At 45.1% G+C, this 17,468-nt stretch overlaps 1 protein-coding gene across 1 annotated transcript in view; it reads right to left on the bottom strand.

Annotated features, from left to right (window-relative positions):
* CRB1 (crumbs cell polarity complex component 1) overlaps positions 1-17,468 on the bottom strand; it is a 161,580-nt gene that overhangs the window by 57,507 nt on the left and 86,605 nt on the right. The window contains exon 6 of the mRNA XM_084851626.1: positions 15,155-16,108. Coding sequence (XP_084707752.1) covers positions 15,155-16,108 — 954 coding nt within the window. The remainder of the gene's footprint in view (positions 1-15,154; positions 16,109-17,468) is intronic.

The raw sequence follows: 17,468 nt of genomic DNA, 5'->3' as shown, positions 1-17,468 counted from the left end.
TTTAATCAACTACAGCTGCAATCCTATACCCACCTACCTGGGAACAAGCCCTTATTGAACTCAATAGGACTTACTTTTGAATAGATATGTGTAGGATTGCACCATCAGGCTACAATCCTATATACACTTATTTGGGAGTAACCTCCATTGAATTCAGTGGGACTCATTTCTGAGTAAACATGCATAGGACTGGCTGTAAAGCATTAATTGACTGATTAGTGAGGAAGAACTTTAATCAATGGGGCTGCAAGTTAAGGGGATACTAGCCTTTCCTTTAAAAATTTTTTTTTAAGGCCATTTGTTTTATTGCATATTTTTATGTATTGTTTTACGTTGGTTCTGGTGTATTAGTGTAACGAGGAATGGAAAACAAAATATTAAAAATGGCCTGTTCTTCTAGCTGATCAGCAGCTGTTCAGCTCAATTGCATATATGCTTACTTAGAGGGTCTCTGCATTAGCAAAACTCCCACAAAAAAACTGCATCCTTACCTCTGCTTTCTGATTTTGGTTTCTTTGTGGGATTAGGATTAAGAGGGGCTCATTCACATGGCCAACACGTGGTTTGAATCGAGGGAGTGACGTGGGGGGAGTCTTGTTTTCGTGGCTTAACTTGTGCTGTACTGTTTATTTGCAGCCCCCAGGAAAGCTACGTCTTACTTCTGAGTAGATGTAAAACTGTGCTGTAAATCTGCAACCCTAGGCACACTTACTTAGGAGTCAGCCCATTGAACTCAATGGGACTTGCTTCTGAGTAGACATAAGAGCATGCTGTAAGTCTGCAACCCTCGGCACACTTACTTGGGAGTAAGCCCCACTGAACTTAATGGGGTGCTCTGAATCAACAGAGGACATTGATTCTGAGCTTGGTGGGCTGGGGGTCAGATCTGTCTGCCCTCGTTGCAGGGAGGCATTTTTTACCCTCTTCTCCCCCTGATCAAGAAATGTGCTCAAGCATTTACATGGAAGACACATGGTCTGAATCGAGGAAAATCCTCCCTCTGCAAGTTCATAGTGCTACGCTGGCATTTCACACTGCCGATATCCTGTTTTTTTAATATATATTCCAGTTTACTTCTGATCTTTTTGAAAGCAGGATAAACAGGAAAAGGCACGGGAGACATCCTGGAGGATGATGACGTTGTGTAAGGGACCCTCAAACTTCCGTGAGTGGCCAATCATGAGTGTGCAATAAGACACCCTTAGATGTTAATCCCATTGTATTCAGTGATGCTTTCTGCCCAGTAAATATGTTTACGATTGCAGACTTGGTTCATTAAATTGTAGGTTATATTTTGCTTCCTTCAGTAAGAGAGCCAGACTAGTGTAGTGGTTAGTGCTGGACTCGGACTTGGGAGATCTGGGTTTCAGTCCCCATTCAGGCATGAAGTTCACTGGGTGACTTTGGGACAGTTACTGACTCTCAGCTAGGGATGTCAGAGAATTCCGCCACGGATCTCGGTGAGGCCGAATGCCAGTGCATTCGGCCCCCCGAAATCCATGGCGGAATGGCCTGCCACCCCCCCGGCCCCCGCAGATCCCCCCCGGGACGGGACTTACCTGGGGCGGATGTTCCGGGCGGTGGCAGCTCCAGTGGTGGCTGCGGCGGCTGGTCTTCCGACCGGCTGCCGCCGCTGCCATTTGCAGTCTCGTCTTTTTTTTTTTTACATAGATGTGATAGGCTACGTTAAAGACTTACATAGCCTATCACAGCTGGGTTAAAAAACAACAACAACGCGTACGCAAATGGCGGCGGCTATGGCCGCCGCCATTTGCGTTCCTTATTTTTGGCCGTCTTAGTCTACGTAAATATTTACATAGACTAAGATGGTGAAAATAAAGGGAACGCAAATAGCGCCCGCTACGCTATTTGCATTCCCCCTTATTTTCACCGTCTTAGTCTACGTAAATATTTACATAGACTAAGATGGCCAAAAATAAGGAACTCAAATGGCGGCGGCCGTTGTTGTTGTTGTTGTTGTTCAGTTGCCGCCGCCATTTGCATACGCATTTTTTTTTTTTAATCCAGCCGTGATAGGCTACGTAAGTCTTTACGTAGCCTATCATGGCTGAATACAGGGACGCAAACGGCGGCGGCTACAGCAGCTGCCATTTGCGTCCCTACTAGCCAGTGGCCGGATGTCCGGCTGCTGGCGGAGCCGGCCAGTAGCTCCGCGGAATCCCCGTGGAGCGGAGCCAGCCGTCGAGGATTCCTGGGGGGAGGGACGGAGCACCTCCCCCCCGTCGAGGATTCCGGGAGGAGGGACGGAGCGCCTCCCCCCCCCAGCAGATGCCCCGACCAGAAAAGGTAAGTGATTCGTACATCCCTACTCTCAGCCTAACCTACCTCACAAGATTGCTGTGAAGATAAAATGGAGAGGACAAGGATCCTGTAAGCCGCCTTGGTTTCCTTGCAAGAGGAAAAAGGGTGGAATATAAATGTAACCACAAACAAAGATCAAGTAATCTATTAGAGTTTTAGTGATATGCACATTTGTTTACATTTCATTGATTAATCTGTTAAAAGGCAAATAACTAATCAAATGAATATTCATTCATTGATAGACAACCCGTGTGTGTGTGTGTGTGTGTGTGTGTGTGTGTTTGGTACACACATCAGTTCTGTTCAGATGTGTATATGCAGAGGAGAAGGCGACTATGCTGGTGTTTGACAGAATGTCTGAAAGAGTCTCTGTATGCATGTGTATAGACTCTGTCCACCTGATTGGAGATGCCTGCCCATTCACGAGTCTCTGTGTAGACAGCGCCTGGGAACATAAGGTCTTTCAGACATGGAGGGAGCAATCCTATGGCAGCTAGTCAGTGGCTAGATGGCCGTAGGATATGTGGGTTTCCGGGAACCGGCCTCGGAGCCCGCGCTCCGAGGTTGGTTCCTGGAGAACCGACCTTCCCTTCCTCCTGCACTGCCTTGCAGGCAGCTCAGGATGGCTCCATGCTTCATGCTCCACACTTGGAGGAGGGGCACGGAGCGGTGAAAATGGGGCATTCTGGGGGGCGTTGCAGGGCGGGGAAGGCAGAAATGCCGGTATGACACATCCTATATGTTGTCTGGCAGCTGCCTCCCCCGCTCCTCCTTCCTGCAGCTAGACAGCCGAAATCAGATGATCCCCTCCGTGCTTCTCCTGCCCTGCATTGGATAGGCAGTTCAGAGGCGGCCGCCTGTCCCCATAGGATTGTGCCCTAAGCTGAACACTTGTAGGAGTTGGGGAGCCCGTTTTCACAACCCTAGTCAAATGTTTGTAAAATGCCGATTATTGGAAAAATCTGGAAATATTGCATTTGTATATCTTTCCAGTGGCTCTCTCTGCGTGTTATATAGTCATACACACACACACACATATACACACACACACACATATACACACACACACATATACACACAAAACATATACACACACATACATACATATACATGTACTCTGTGTGTGTGTGTGTATGTATGTGTGTGTGTGTGTGTGTGTGTGTGTGTATATATATATATATATATATATATTTATTTATTCCTGAGTCAATATAGTAGGATGCTGTGAACTGAGAAAAATATTGTGGTCAGGAGGAAAGAAATGTCTCAAATACTTTCTAATCATTCACAACAGCCCTAATGGAAGCATAAGCCCCTCTTGGAGCTGGATGGTTTTAATTTTGCTTCATATAAAGAGGCAAACATATTTACCAGATGTAGTCCTCTTTTCCAACATTTTCAAACCTTTGGATAAATTACTGCTGAACTTCAAAGCCGTCTGCTACAATTACGGCTCCAGCAGTGTCATTTCTCAATAGCAAGGGGTAGTTTTTTGTAAAGGTAGGTGCACACTGTGAAGGTTTGTGTGAAATAATATAGTATTTTTAAAATCCTGAAATGCATTTTGAAGCTAAAGCTTTCCAGTAAGCCCCTTTTGACAAGATATCAACTGAGGTAAATCCACATAACTCCACTAAGTTCAGTGCAACTGCACCATGTAACATCTGCCACAGATACTGTCCTTTGGATTTCACCAAGCATTCGTAATGGTGCCTTTCATATTTCCCACCCCACCCTCATACACACATACACATGTGCGCACCCCCCACACACACACACATTTTAATCTGGTTTTGCTGTGATGTTTTAATTTTATGTTCAACTCTACCTTTTGCCATGGGTAAATATATCTCAGTGCAAAATGTGGATGCGGTTTGGCTAAAGTTAAAAATTCTTAAGAGGAGCTCTACATTGGAAGCTGTCATATACTGTGTCAGACCACTGGTCTATCTAACCCAGTACTGTCAACACTGAATGGCAGCAGCAGCTCTCCAAGGTTTTAGGCAAGAGTTTTCCCAACATGGAGATGCTGGACATCCTTTACCTGAGCTAAGAGCATTTCTACACCAGGATAAAATCCCACAACTTTACCAGGGCTTTCTGCTTCCGTTTTAAATGCAGGATCATGACAAGTTCCCTTTACACACGCTTCCCTTCCCCTTCCCCTCCCCTTTCCCCTCTTATCTGTATTGTTCTATATGTTTCATTATACAGCCATTAGATGGCGCTGTGGTCCAGCTCTTCTTATTGCGCGACTTCCTCTTTTCACCAATGTACTTTAATTTGACAGCTCATTGTCTCTGATCTTTTAAAAAAATAGGATAAAGGTCATTTAGCACAGGAGACACCCTGGAGGCTGACCATGTCATGTAAAGAACCTGCAAACTTCTGTGATTAACCAATCTCAATCACAGGATAAAAGCCCTGTGCGGAGAAGCCCTATGCTCCTTCCCTACTTTTTTGCTCTCAGAGTTCAACAGGCTGCTTTGCTGTACATGTTCAGATAGCTCACTGACAACACAACCCTATATGTGTTTACTCAGAAGTAAGTCCCATTGAATTCAGTGGGGTTAACCCTAGGGGTATTCTCCCTGCCGAACAATCTCCTTCTCTCTCTCTCTCCCTCCCTCCCTCTCACTCCCTTTCCTCTCCCACACACTACTTACTTTGTTAAATAAACAATCAGTAGAGGAGGAACACAGTGTTCTAGCTGGATCAAGCAAAGCTTTGACATTAAGGCTCCCTAATGCGTTATTTTGATTCATGGCCATCTCAGTGATGCCCTGGAGTGTGCATTTTGGGGACAAGACTCACTGAGCACAATCGGAGTTACTTCTGAACAGACACACATATGCTTGTGCTGGGAAAGACGGGGGGGGGGAACACAAGGATGGGAAACCAGCCCCCTTTCTAACCCGATGCTGTGCAGGCTTGCTTTAATGAAGGTGTGAAGTAGTTACTTCCTAAGGCAATAAACCAAACAATGGAAATCAGAGCATCGAGAACGCGCTTTACAGTGTTTAGGGAATTTGTGCTTTAAGCTGTGCCATTTCAGTTGAGTGAGATCTCTGTAAATTCTGATGTGGGCATTCATGGGACAAGCCTCACTGAGCACAATGGGAGTTACTTCTGAGTAGACACTAATTGGTTTGTGCTCGGAGACACAGGGACAGGAAACACCCCTTGACCAGGGTCATGGTGAAAGGCACAGCCCTGGGCAGGGCTAGCACACCCGAGCTAAATGCGGGGGTTGGGGCACGCAGCAACTATACCGCCAAGAACCCGACTTAAAGAAAAGGATCAGACTTTAAGCAGTCTCAGGAAATCCAGGTTTTCCATGATAAACTTTGGGGTGGCTGCTGGCCATGACGTCATGTATCCCTAACGACCTCCAAACACAGCCAGCTCAGAGTAAATCGCTCATGGAGAAACCCCCTGGGTTTGTATGGTTTTGAGACCCTCGATCAATTAGACAATAGCAGAATAAAAAATGAATCGCCCCTGTGCCCCTGTAGATGTTTTTTAGAGTGCCAGAGGTTCTCAGTATGGCCTCAGATGATGACTGGAAAAGGAGGAAAAGACTGCTAGCATTCCATTGCTGCGTGGGGGCTGATATAGAGCAGGGGTGGGGAACTGGTGGCCCACAGGCAACGCTCCTGAGTTCCTTGGCTGTGCCCCACTGCAGTCAGTCCTGCTCATGTGGTTCTGGAAGCAGTCGGTATTATTAACTGGCTGTTCTTGAAAGTGCTCCTGTGAGTGTTCTGCCCATCTCTCATCTCGTAAGGCTAGAAAGTCCTGCTCAGCCATATCTAAAGTAAATTCTACATGGTAAGGGAAAGGGGCAGCTTGCCAACTTCTTTTAAAAGCAGTGGAATCAGGGCTTCTGCACATGAGTGATTTATTGCATGCTCATGATTGATCACTCACGGAGGTTTGTGGGCCCGTTACGCGACGTTGTCAACCTCCAAGACGCCCCCTGCACTTCCCCCCTTTTATCCCACTTCCAAGAAGACTGGAGATAAGCTGTAATAAAAGTTAATGGTGCCATATTGGCAGTGTGTCATGCCGCGTAGCCATGCACCATGCACCATGAAATTCATGCACCATGAATTTGCCAAGGAAGGACTTTCCTCGATTCAAACCATGTGTCCCTCGTGTAAACACTTGAGCACATTTCTCAATCACAGGCATGGGGAGTGTGTAGTAGGTCTGGCAGCTCCCCCCTCCCTTTCTGGAACAAGCCCGATCCATGCTGAGTCAGTCTATCTTGAATTAAGAGAGCCAGCCAGCCAGCAGCTTTGCTTTCTCATAGCAAACGCCATTGCCTGCCTGCCTTCTCAGCTGTTTTTGCCCCCCCCCCCACCATCCAAGAGAGTTATGCAATGGTTAGGACAGAGCTTCCACCCCGCTCACCTACATTTGGGGTGGAGGGCATGGGGAGTATAGATTTCCTGGGAGCTGCAAGGAAGAAGTCCAGCATAAGTTGAGCGATGAAAACAAGACTCCCCTCCCCCGCCACTCCTTTGCACACATGCCACGGAGGGGAAGAGGTGCTCCTTCCGTCCCTTGATTCAAACCAAGGAGCCCATCGTAATCCCACAAAGAAACCGAAAGCAGAAAGCCCTGATAAGGATGCGGGGGGGGGGGAGTTGCTTAATGTAGAGAAACTCTTATTTATGGGAAATTGTTTTCCTGTTCTGTTTGTGTGTGTATAGTTTGTAAGTCTGAATTTTCCACTGATGAGAGCTATATTTAAATGATCAGTGGAGGAAGGCTTCTTGGGAGCATTTGTGATTCTTGGGCAGAGGGAGGGGGATGTTTGAAGTGTGTGTGTGTATGCATAAATGAGTGGGCTTGTGCATGAATGTGTGTGTGTGTGTATTATGAGTGTGTGTCTAAATAAATTTCTCTGTTATGTGTGTGTATGAATGTGTATGAGAGTCAGAATGTGGGTTGACCCCCACCCATTTTTTCCTTGGCCCCACCCACCCCTGGCATAGGGTCCCTGGAATGTTAGCCACAAGGGAAAGTGCCTTTGGGCTAAAACAAAGCTCCCAACCCCTGATGCAGAAGAAGTCACTACAACTTGGGGCTCCTTCACATGGAGATTTTTTCCTGCTACTGAGATTGCTCATTCCTTTTCATTATGTCATTAAATTCCAGGGCACACCCAGAGGTATTTCCTGGTTATTTCGCTCCAAAAAGCTCCGGAACTAATGAATTATCTTTTTAAGTCGAGATGTTATGCGATTAAAACAGCCACTAGATGGTGCTGTTTCATTGTGTTCTACAGAACCTTGAAAATTAAAAGCTCCCCCTCTCAGCAACCATGTGGTCGCAGTCTGGGAGCCCGCAATAAACGTGGACAGGCTCCAGAACGGGAGGACTGTGGGGGTTTTCTTTAGTGTAAAGGTGGCCTTCGTCTTGTAGGAACTTTTTCTTTTCCTTCCATTTTTATTAATGTCATCTAGTAACCACAGGGCCTGGGATGGTTTTTGGTTGGTTCCCTGGAGGACTAAGATATGAATGTAAGAACTGGCTCCCGTAAGCTCTGAAAAATTAACTTTGGCTACTGTCAAGATGTTGAGATGTTAACTCCTTTATCTAGCCAGACAATGTGATGTGATCCATAAATAACATGTTTCTAAAGAAATCTAAATGATGGCAACAAATATAAATAAAATAAAGAATACAACATTAAAAGAGGATATTTTGATGAGCTTGGTAGAAACGATGAGATACTGTGATCTACTGCACGGCTCACAGTTGCATGGATCCAAAGTGAAAGATTGATTTCAGTTGTATGGATGACTTTTTTGAGTGTGAATTAGGGCAACAAGCCATGAGTTTGAGTCCAAAATGTGCTTTGAATTAAAATACCAGAATTCGAATTTTCAGCATGTGGACTAGTAACTGGCACACCTTCAAGTTATCTGTGCATTTTTGTTTTCATTTGCAGAGCTCATGTGTCTGAGATACCACATCCTCTTTGTGTGTGTGCGCGCGTGCATGTATAAAAGATAGAAAGACTAATGAGAGAGTATTCAAAAAATATATTTAAGCTAAACGTTTCAGTTTCTGCCCTCATCAGAAACTGATGAGCTGAAACGTTTAGCTTAAAATTATATATAGATATAGATATATCTCCCCTTCATGGATCACTGCCTTGTTGCGGTGAAGGGGCTTGCATAACTCAATGAAGCCATAAGCTATGCCGTGCAGGGCCACCCAAGACGGACAGGTCATGGCAGAGAGTTCTGACAAAATGTGGTCCACTGGAGAAGGAAATGGCAACCCACTCCAATATTCTTGCCAAGAAAACCCCATGGAACGTATCACAAGGCTAAAAGAGATGACGCCGGAAGATGAGCCCCTCAGGTCGGAAGGTGTCCAATATACTACTGGGGAAGAGAAAAGGGTATTTCCAAGTAGTGCCAGAAAGAGTGAAGCGGCTGGGCCAAAGCCGAAAGGACACTCAGCTGTGGATGTGTCTGGTGGTGAAAAGAAAGTCTGATGCTATAAGGAACAATATTGTTTAGGAACCTGGAATGCAAGATCAATGAATCAAGGTAAGCTGGAGGTGGTCAAACATGAGATGGTGAGATTGAATATCGACATCTTGGGAATCAGTGAACTCAAATGGACAAGCATGGGCAAATTTAATTCAGGTGACCATTATATCTACTACTGTGGGCAGGAATCCCTTAGAAGAAATGGAATGGCACTCGTAGTCAATAAAAGGGTGGGAAAAGCAGTCCTGGGGTACAATCTCAAAAATGATAGAATGATCTCAGTACAAATACAAGGCAAACCATTTAACATCACAGTAATTTAAGTCTAAGCCCCAACCACTGATGCCGAAGAAGCTGAGGTTGATCGGTTCTCTGAAGACCTACAACACCTTCTAGAACTAACACCAAAAAAAGATGTCCTCTTCATCATAGGGGATTGGAATGCTAAAGTAGGAAGTCAAGAAATCACCGGGATAACAGGCAAGCATGGCCTTGGTGTACAAAATGAAGCACGACAAAGGCTAATGGAGTTTTGCCAAGAGAACACGCTGATCATAGCAAACACTCTTTTCCAACCGCACAAGAGGCGACTCTACACATGGACATCACCAGATGGTCAATATCGACATCAGATTGATTATGTCCTTTGCAGCCAAAGATGGAGAGGCTCTATACTGTCAGTAAAAACAAGACCTGGAGCTGACTGTGGCTCAGATCATGAGCTGCTTCTTGCAAAATTTTGGCTGAAATTGAAGAACGTAGGGAAAACCACTAAACCGTTCAGGTATGACCTAAATCATATCTCTTATGAATATACAGTGGAGGTGAGGAATAGATTTAAGGGATTAGACCGGATAGACAGAGTGCCTGAGGAACTATGGACGGAGGTCCGTAACATTGTTCAGGAGGCAGCAACTCAATCCATCCCAAAGAAAAAGAAATGCAAGAAAGCAAAGTGGCTGTCTGATGAGGTTTTACAAGTAGTTGAGGAAAGAAGGAAAGCGAAAAGCAAGGGAGAAAGGGGAAGATATATCCAACTGAATGCAGAGTTCCAGAGAATAGCGAGGAGAGACAAGAAGGCCTTCTTAAATGAACAATGCAAAGAAATCGAGGAAAACAATAGAATGGGGAAGACTAGAGATGTTTTTAAGAAAATCGGAGATATCAAGGGAACGTTTTGTGCAAAGACGGGCATGATAAATAGCTATGTATGTATGTATGTGAACCGAGAACTACTGGAAGTACAAGCTGGGTTTCGAAGAGGCAGAGGAACTAGAGATCAAATCGCCAACATTCACTGGATCATGGAGAAAGCAAGAGAATTCCAGAAAAACATCTATTTCTGCTTCATTGAGTACACTAAAGCCTTTGATTGTGTGGATCACAACAAACTGTGGCAAATTCTTAAAGAGATGGGAGTACCAGACCACCTTACCTGTCTCCTGAGAAACCTGTACGAGGGTCAAGAAGCAACAGTGAGAACCAGACATGGAACAACCGATTGGTTCAAAATTGGGAAAGGAGTACGACAAGGCTGCATATTGTCGCCCTGCTTATTTAACTTATATGCAGAGTACATCATGAGAAATGCTGGGTTGGATGAATCACAGGTCGGAATTAAGACTGCTGGGAGAATTATCAACAACCTCAGATACGCAGACGATACCACCCTAATGGCAGAAAGCGAAGAGGATCTAAAGAGCCTCTTGTTGAGGGTGAAAGCGGAGAGTGCAAAAGCTGGTTTGAAACTCAACATTAAAAAAACGAAGATCATGGCATCTGGCCCCATCACTTCCTGGCAAATAGAAGGGGAAGAAATGGAAGCAGTGACAGATTTTATTTTCTTGGTCTCCAAGATCACGGCAGACGGTGACTGTAGCCATGAAATTAAAAGACGCTTGCTCCTTGGGAGGAAAGCTATGGCAAACCTAGACAGCATAGGAAGAAGCAGAGACATCACCTTGTCGACAAAGGTCCGTCTAATCAAAGTTATGGTTTTCCCAGTAGTAATGTATGGCTGTGAGAGCTGGATTATAAGGAAGGCTGAGCGCCGAAGAATTGATGCTTTCGAACTGTGGTGCTGGAGTCCCCTGGACTCCAAGGAGGTCAAATCAGTCAATCCTAAAGGAAACCAACCCTGACTGCTCATTGGAAGGACAGATACTGAAGCTGAAGCTCCAATATTTTGGCCACCTAATGCGAACAGAAAAGTCACTGGAAAAGACCCTGATGCTGGGAAAGATTGAAGGCAAAATGAGAAGGGGATGGCAGAGGATGAGATGGCTAGATAGCATCACCGATGCAATGAATATGAACTTGAGCACACTCCGGGAGAGAGCGGAGGACAGAAAGGCCTGGAGTGCTATGGTCCATGGGGTCACGAAGAGTCGGACATGACTTAACGACTGAACAATGGATATATCTCCAAAATGTTTAGCCTAAAATATATTTTTTGAACACTGTTGTTAGTCTTTCTATCTTTCTTATACATTTTAGCTTAAGACTGACTGCACCCACAGTGGATCCAGAGCCTCCTTGTTGCTTTGCTGTTGTGCCGCTTTACACCAACCTCTCTCTCTCTATTTGTGTGTGTGCTTATTTTCTACAGCAGGGGTGGTCAGGATGTTAAATGAGTGGATCTCAGGCCAATTTGGGGTGGATTGTTGTCGCTTACGATGGCAGCAGCAGCAGGGCTGGACCAACCTAACAGGCAGTAGAGGTAGCAACAGCAAGCAGAAACCCCCTTGAAGAGGAAACACAGTGTCCATTAATCCAGCTGCATTATTTTGGGTCTAGCATAGGAAAATACCCCTTCATGGATCACTGCCTTGTTGTGGCGAAGGGGCTTGCGTAACTCAATGAAGCCATAAGCTATGCCGTGCAGGGCCACCCAAGACGGACAGGTCATGGCAGAGAGTTCTGACAAAATGTGGTCCACTGGAGAAGGAAATGGCAACCCACTCCAGTATTCTTGCCAAGAAAACCCCATGGAATGTATCACAAGGCTAAAATAGATGACGCCGGAAGATGAGCCCCTCAGGTCGGAAGGTGTCCAATATGCTACTGGGGAAGAGCAGAGGGTATTTCCAAGTAGCGCCAGAAAGAGTGAAGCGGCTGGGCCAAAGCCGAAAGGACACTCAGCTGTGGATGTGTCTGGTGGTGAAAAGAAAATGCGATGCTGTAAAGAACAATATTGTTTAGGAACCTGGAATGTCAGATCAATGAATCAAGGTAAGCTGGAGGTGGTCAAACATGAGATGGCAAGATTGAACATCGACATCTTGGGAATCAGCGAACTAAAATGGACAGGCATGGGCGAATTTAATTCAGGTGACTATCATATCTACTATTGTGGGCAAGAATCCCTTAGAAGAAATGGAGTAGCACTCATAGTCAACAAAAGGGTGGGAAAAGCAGTACTGGGGTACAATCTTAAAAATGATAGAATGATCTCAGTACGAATCCAAGGCAAACCATTCAACATCACAGTAATTCAAGTCTATGCCCCAACCACTGAGGCCGAAGAAGCTGAGGTTGATCGGTTCTATGAAGACCTGCAACACCTTCTAGAACTAACACCAAAAAAAGATGTCCTCTTCATCATAGGGGATTGGAATGCTAAAGTAGGAAGTCAAGAAATCACCGGGATAACAGGCAGGCATGGCCTTGGTGTACAAAATGAAGCAGGACAAAAGCTAATAGAGTTTTGCCAAGAGAACATGCTGATCATAGCAAACACTCTTTTCCAACAGCACAAGAGGCGACTCTACACATGGACATCACCAGATGGTCAATATCGAAATCAGATTGATTATGTCCTTTGCAGCCAAAGATGGAGAAGCTCCATACAGTCAGTCAAAACAAGACCTGGAGCTGACTGTGGCTCAGATCATGAGCTGCTTCTTGCAAAATTTTGGCTGAAATTGAAGAATGTCGGGAAAACCACTAAACCATTCAGGTATGACCTAAATCATATCCCTGATGAATATACAGTGGAGGTGAGGAATAGATTTCAGGGATTAGACCTGATAGACAGAGTGCCTGAGGAACTATGGACGGAGGTCCGTAACATTGTTCAGGAGGCAGCAACGAAATCCATCCCAAAGAAAAAGAAATGCAAGAAAGCAAAGTGGCTGTCTGATGAGGCTTTACAAGTAGCTCACGAAAGAAGGGAAGCGAAAAGCAAGGGAGAAAGGGGAAGATATACCCAACTGAATGCAGAGTTCCAGAGAATAGCAAGGAGAGACAAGAAGGCCTTCTTAAATGAACAATGCAAAGAAATCGAGGAAAACAACAGAATGGGAAAGACTAGAGATCTCTTCAAGAAAATTGGAGATCTCAAGGGAACGTTTTGTGCAAAGACGGGCATGATCAAGGACAAAGAAGGCAGGGACCTAACAGAAGCAGATGAGATTAAGAAGAGGTGGCAAGAATACACAGAAGAACTATACAGGAAAGATCTGAATGTCCCTGATAGCCATGATAGTGCGGTCACTGAACTTGAGCCAGACATCCTAGAGAGTGAAGTCAAGTGGGCCTTAGGAAGCATTAGTAACAACAAAGCTAGCGGAGATGACAGTATTCCAGCCGAGCTATTTAAAATCCTAAAAGATGATGCTGTTAAAGTGCTGCATTCAATATGCCAACAAATCTGGAACACTCAACAATGGCCACAAGACTGGAAAAGGTCAGTTTACATTCCAATTCCAAAGAAGGGCAACGCCAAAGAGTGTTCAAACTACCGCACAATTGCGCTCATTTCACATGCCAGCAAGGTGATGCTCAAAATCCTACAAGCTAGGCTTCAGCAGTATGCGAACTGAGAACTACCGGAAGTACAAGCTGGGTTTAGAAGAGGCAGAGGAACTAGAGATCAAATCGCCAACATTCGCTGCATCATGGAGAAAGCAAGAGAATTCCAGAAAAACGTCTATTTCTGCTTCATTGACTACGCTAAAGCCTTTGATTGTGTGGATCACAACAAACTGTGGCAAATTCTTAAAGTGATGGGAGTACCAGACCACCTTACCTGTCTCCTGAGAAACCTGTACGAGGGTCAAGAAGCAACAGTAAGAACCAGACATGGAACAACCGAGTGGTTCAAAATTGGGAAAGGAGTACGACAAGGCTGCATATTGTCACCCTGCTTATTTAACTTATATGCAGAGTACATCATGAGAAATGCCGGGTTGGATGAATCACAGGTCGGAATTAAGATTGCTGGGAGAATTATCAACAACCTCCGATATGCAGACGATACCACCCTAATGGCAGAAAGCGAAGAGGATCTAAAGAGCCTGTTGTTGAGGTTGAAAGAGGAGAGTGCAAAAGCTGGTTTGAAACTCAACATTAAAAAAAACTAAGATCATGGCATCTGGCCCCATGACTTCCTGGCATATAGAAGGAGAAGAAATGGAAGCAGTGACAGATTTTACTTTCTTGGGCTCCAAGATCACCGCAGACGGTGACTGTAGCCATGAAATTAAAAGACGCTTGCTCCTTGGGAGGAAAGCTATGGCCAACCTAGACAGCATAGTAAGAAGCAGAGACATCACCTTGCCGACAAAGGTCCGTCTAATCAAAGCTATGGTTTTCCCAGTAGTAATGTATGGCTGTGAGAGCTGGACTATAAGGAAGGCTGAGTGCCGAAGAATTGATGCTTTCGAACTGTGGTGCTGGAGAAGACTCTTACGAGTGCCCTGGACTGCAAGGAGGTCAAATCAGTCCATCCTAAAGGAAATCAACCCTGAGTGCTCATTGGAAGGACAGATAATGAAGCTGAAGCTCCAATATTTTGGCCACCTAATGCGAAGAGAAAACTCTCTGGAAAAGACCCTGATGCTGGGAAAGACTGAAGGCAAAAGGAGAAGGGGACGGCAGAGGATGAGATGGCTAGATAGCATCACAGATGCAATGAATATGAACTTGAGCACGCTCCGGGAGAAAGCGCAGGACAGGAAGGCCTGGCGTGCTATGGTCCATGGGGTCACGAAGAGTCGGACACGACTGAACGACTGAACAACAATAGGAAAATAGCTTGAGCTGGCCTTGACTGACTGCTGGCAAATCCATCAACAAAGATAGCAGGAAGACACATGCAATATCAACACCATCTTTGTATAGGCATGCCCAGTGCTTATAGAAACGCAGCAGCAATGCTGTGGATGTGTTTGTTGCCACCATAGGAACAGAAGCATTTTCCAGGACTGGATTACGGATGGCGGTCCCGTTGGAGCGTGGCATTCTGTAGCCTAGCCACACCTGTCCTTCTATATGCTCAGGTGGTAATTAAGGCTCTGGGGTTGAGGGGTTGACCTTACCTGTAGCACAGGCTGGGCCCACGTAGGGCCTGTAGCAGTCACACTGATAGCTCAGCCACAAGTTGATGCAGCGCCCCTTGTTTTGACAAGGGTGGTGTTCGCACCAATCCTTTTTAATGCAGCCTGCCTGGACGTTTAAAGATGAGTCAGATGACATGTTCTCTGGAATAATAATGTTCAATTCTATTTCAATGTCCTGAAGGCAGCCTACAAATGATGGTGCAGAATGCATATTATAGATGTTAAGAAGAGAGTCGCTGTTCCTGTTCCCCACTGGCAAGCCACCAAAAAATGTGCTTTGAAAAGCAAACAACAGCTGATTGCTATCTATTGTGGCAGCAGTTGTACTGAGACATGATTCTGCACAAGAGCTGTCGACTAACTTAAGAGTGACAACTCTTGCTATGGTTACCTCCACTGAATGCCATTCACCATCACTAATATTATGTGCTATATGCAAAAAGGCCTTTGACTGGTTATTGACTTGCATGGATAAGCATAAGTAGCCATTCAGTAACTCCAACTTCACAAATGTGTCTTTGTCCCCTCGGTAAAATATAACCGTTGTTGGTTGAACAGTCAAAAACCTAAGGTTTACATTATAGAAAAAGTCCTGGGTAGGGGCTGTGGTACTGTTAACCAGAAGGAATCCATTTCCCTGAAAAGAGAACGTGGTCACTATTTCACAGTGTACTCCGGTATATCCAGTCGAACATACGCAGCTAAACCTGTGTTGTCCATTTCTTAAGTGAGGGATACACAATCCTCCATTTTGGCATTTATGTTGAATGCAGCCAAGGAGGACTTCTGTACAGTTCCAGCCTCCATAAAATATCCCATCCTCCTCTCCAGCTGGGCAATGGCAGGTATAATTTCCTAGGAAATTCTCACAGGTCCCTCCATTTTGGCAAGGGTTCATGTGACATTCATTGATGTCTTCTTCACAGTGAATGCCTGCAAGAAACCAGATGGGAGGGGAGGGCAGAATGAAGGCATTATTCGTATAGATCAGGTTAGGTTTAATCTCTCTCTCAAAAATATAAGCACTTGATAAAATTAACTGTCTCTGGCACAAAATATATTCCAGACAGGTAGTCATTGTAGTCTGTTATGGCAAAAGGAGTCTTGTGGCACCTTAGAGAACAAGAAATGGGTTAAGCTTTTGTGGACTGGAGTCCACTACATCAGATGCATGAAGTGTTACCTTAAGCTGCCAGGTATATATACATACATGGTTGGGTGGTGGTAAAGAGTGAGTTCAGAAGGAAATGAAATGCAAGAAGCACAGACAGTGATAATTACTGTGCTATTCACAAAACAGTTACTGTGTTTGGTATAAAAAGGGAGTTGGACTACACACTCACACAAGGATCTTGATCCACTCCATTAGATGGCTGATACAGAGTTAGCTGGAGAAGAAACTAGAGTAAGTTTAGAAGCAGGTCCACAATTTAAAAATTTGAGAAATACTGATACAGACAACAGAAAGTCCAACAAAGCCCTACAGTACACCATAGGGGAAAGGAAAACCCAAGCACCATTTCTTCACCTGCAATCCTTTTTTGTTACTGCCTGTCCAGCTCATTCTTTTGACAATTTTTAGCAGTGCTAAATCAGGCCTGTAAAAATTGTGACCCACCAAACTGAATGAAACCCTGCAGCCCCACACAGGGTGGCCTACGAGGAGTTCAATAAACCCAATTTTGCTGCATGCCTGGGACTGGAAAAGGTGCTTGGCAAGCCACAATAAATGACTGGTGGGCTGAGTTTGCCCTGGTGGGCTGTGTTGTGCCAGCTCACTCTAAACACTTCATACTTCATTTCACCCACTCAGGCTTCTTAGGTCCAATTTAAAGATTGTTGTACAATGGGGGTATCCCATGTGTTGCCTGAAGGTGACGATGCACTATGGACACCTCTGTTGGTCCCCACTAGGCTCCCTGCCCTTCCTGATTTTTATTTTATTTCAGATTTTTTAAATATTATTTTTAACTAGGAGGCAGGTATGCTGCAAAGTGCTGCCCTTCAGTGCCATCTGTAGTTGGGTCCAAAGGAGTGTTTTTTCCTTTTCTTTTGGAGCTCAGTCCCCACCTCTGCCTTGTACATAGGTTGTTGGGCAAGTCACTTTTAGTTTGTCCAGTTTGACTGCTGGGAAATGAGTGTTTTGTGACTGCTCACGCCCACTATGGCAGCCATTTTATCAATGGGCAAGCCCCCCCAGCAGCCATTTTGTGAAAGTGCCCACAACACTCCCTCAAAATTTCAAATGTGTCCACTGACCCGAAAAGGTTGGGGACCCCTGTTGTACAACACA

The sequence above is a fragment of the Heloderma suspectum genome, chromosome 4 (assembly GCF_057233095.1).
Source record: "Heloderma suspectum isolate Gila_16-S chromosome 4, 16-S_ref, whole genome shotgun sequence".
NCBI lineage: Eukaryota > Metazoa > Chordata > Lepidosauria > Squamata > Helodermatidae > Heloderma > Heloderma suspectum.
The sequence above is the reverse complement of the archived record's forward strand: the minus strand, read 5'-3'. Positions and strand labels throughout refer to the sequence as shown.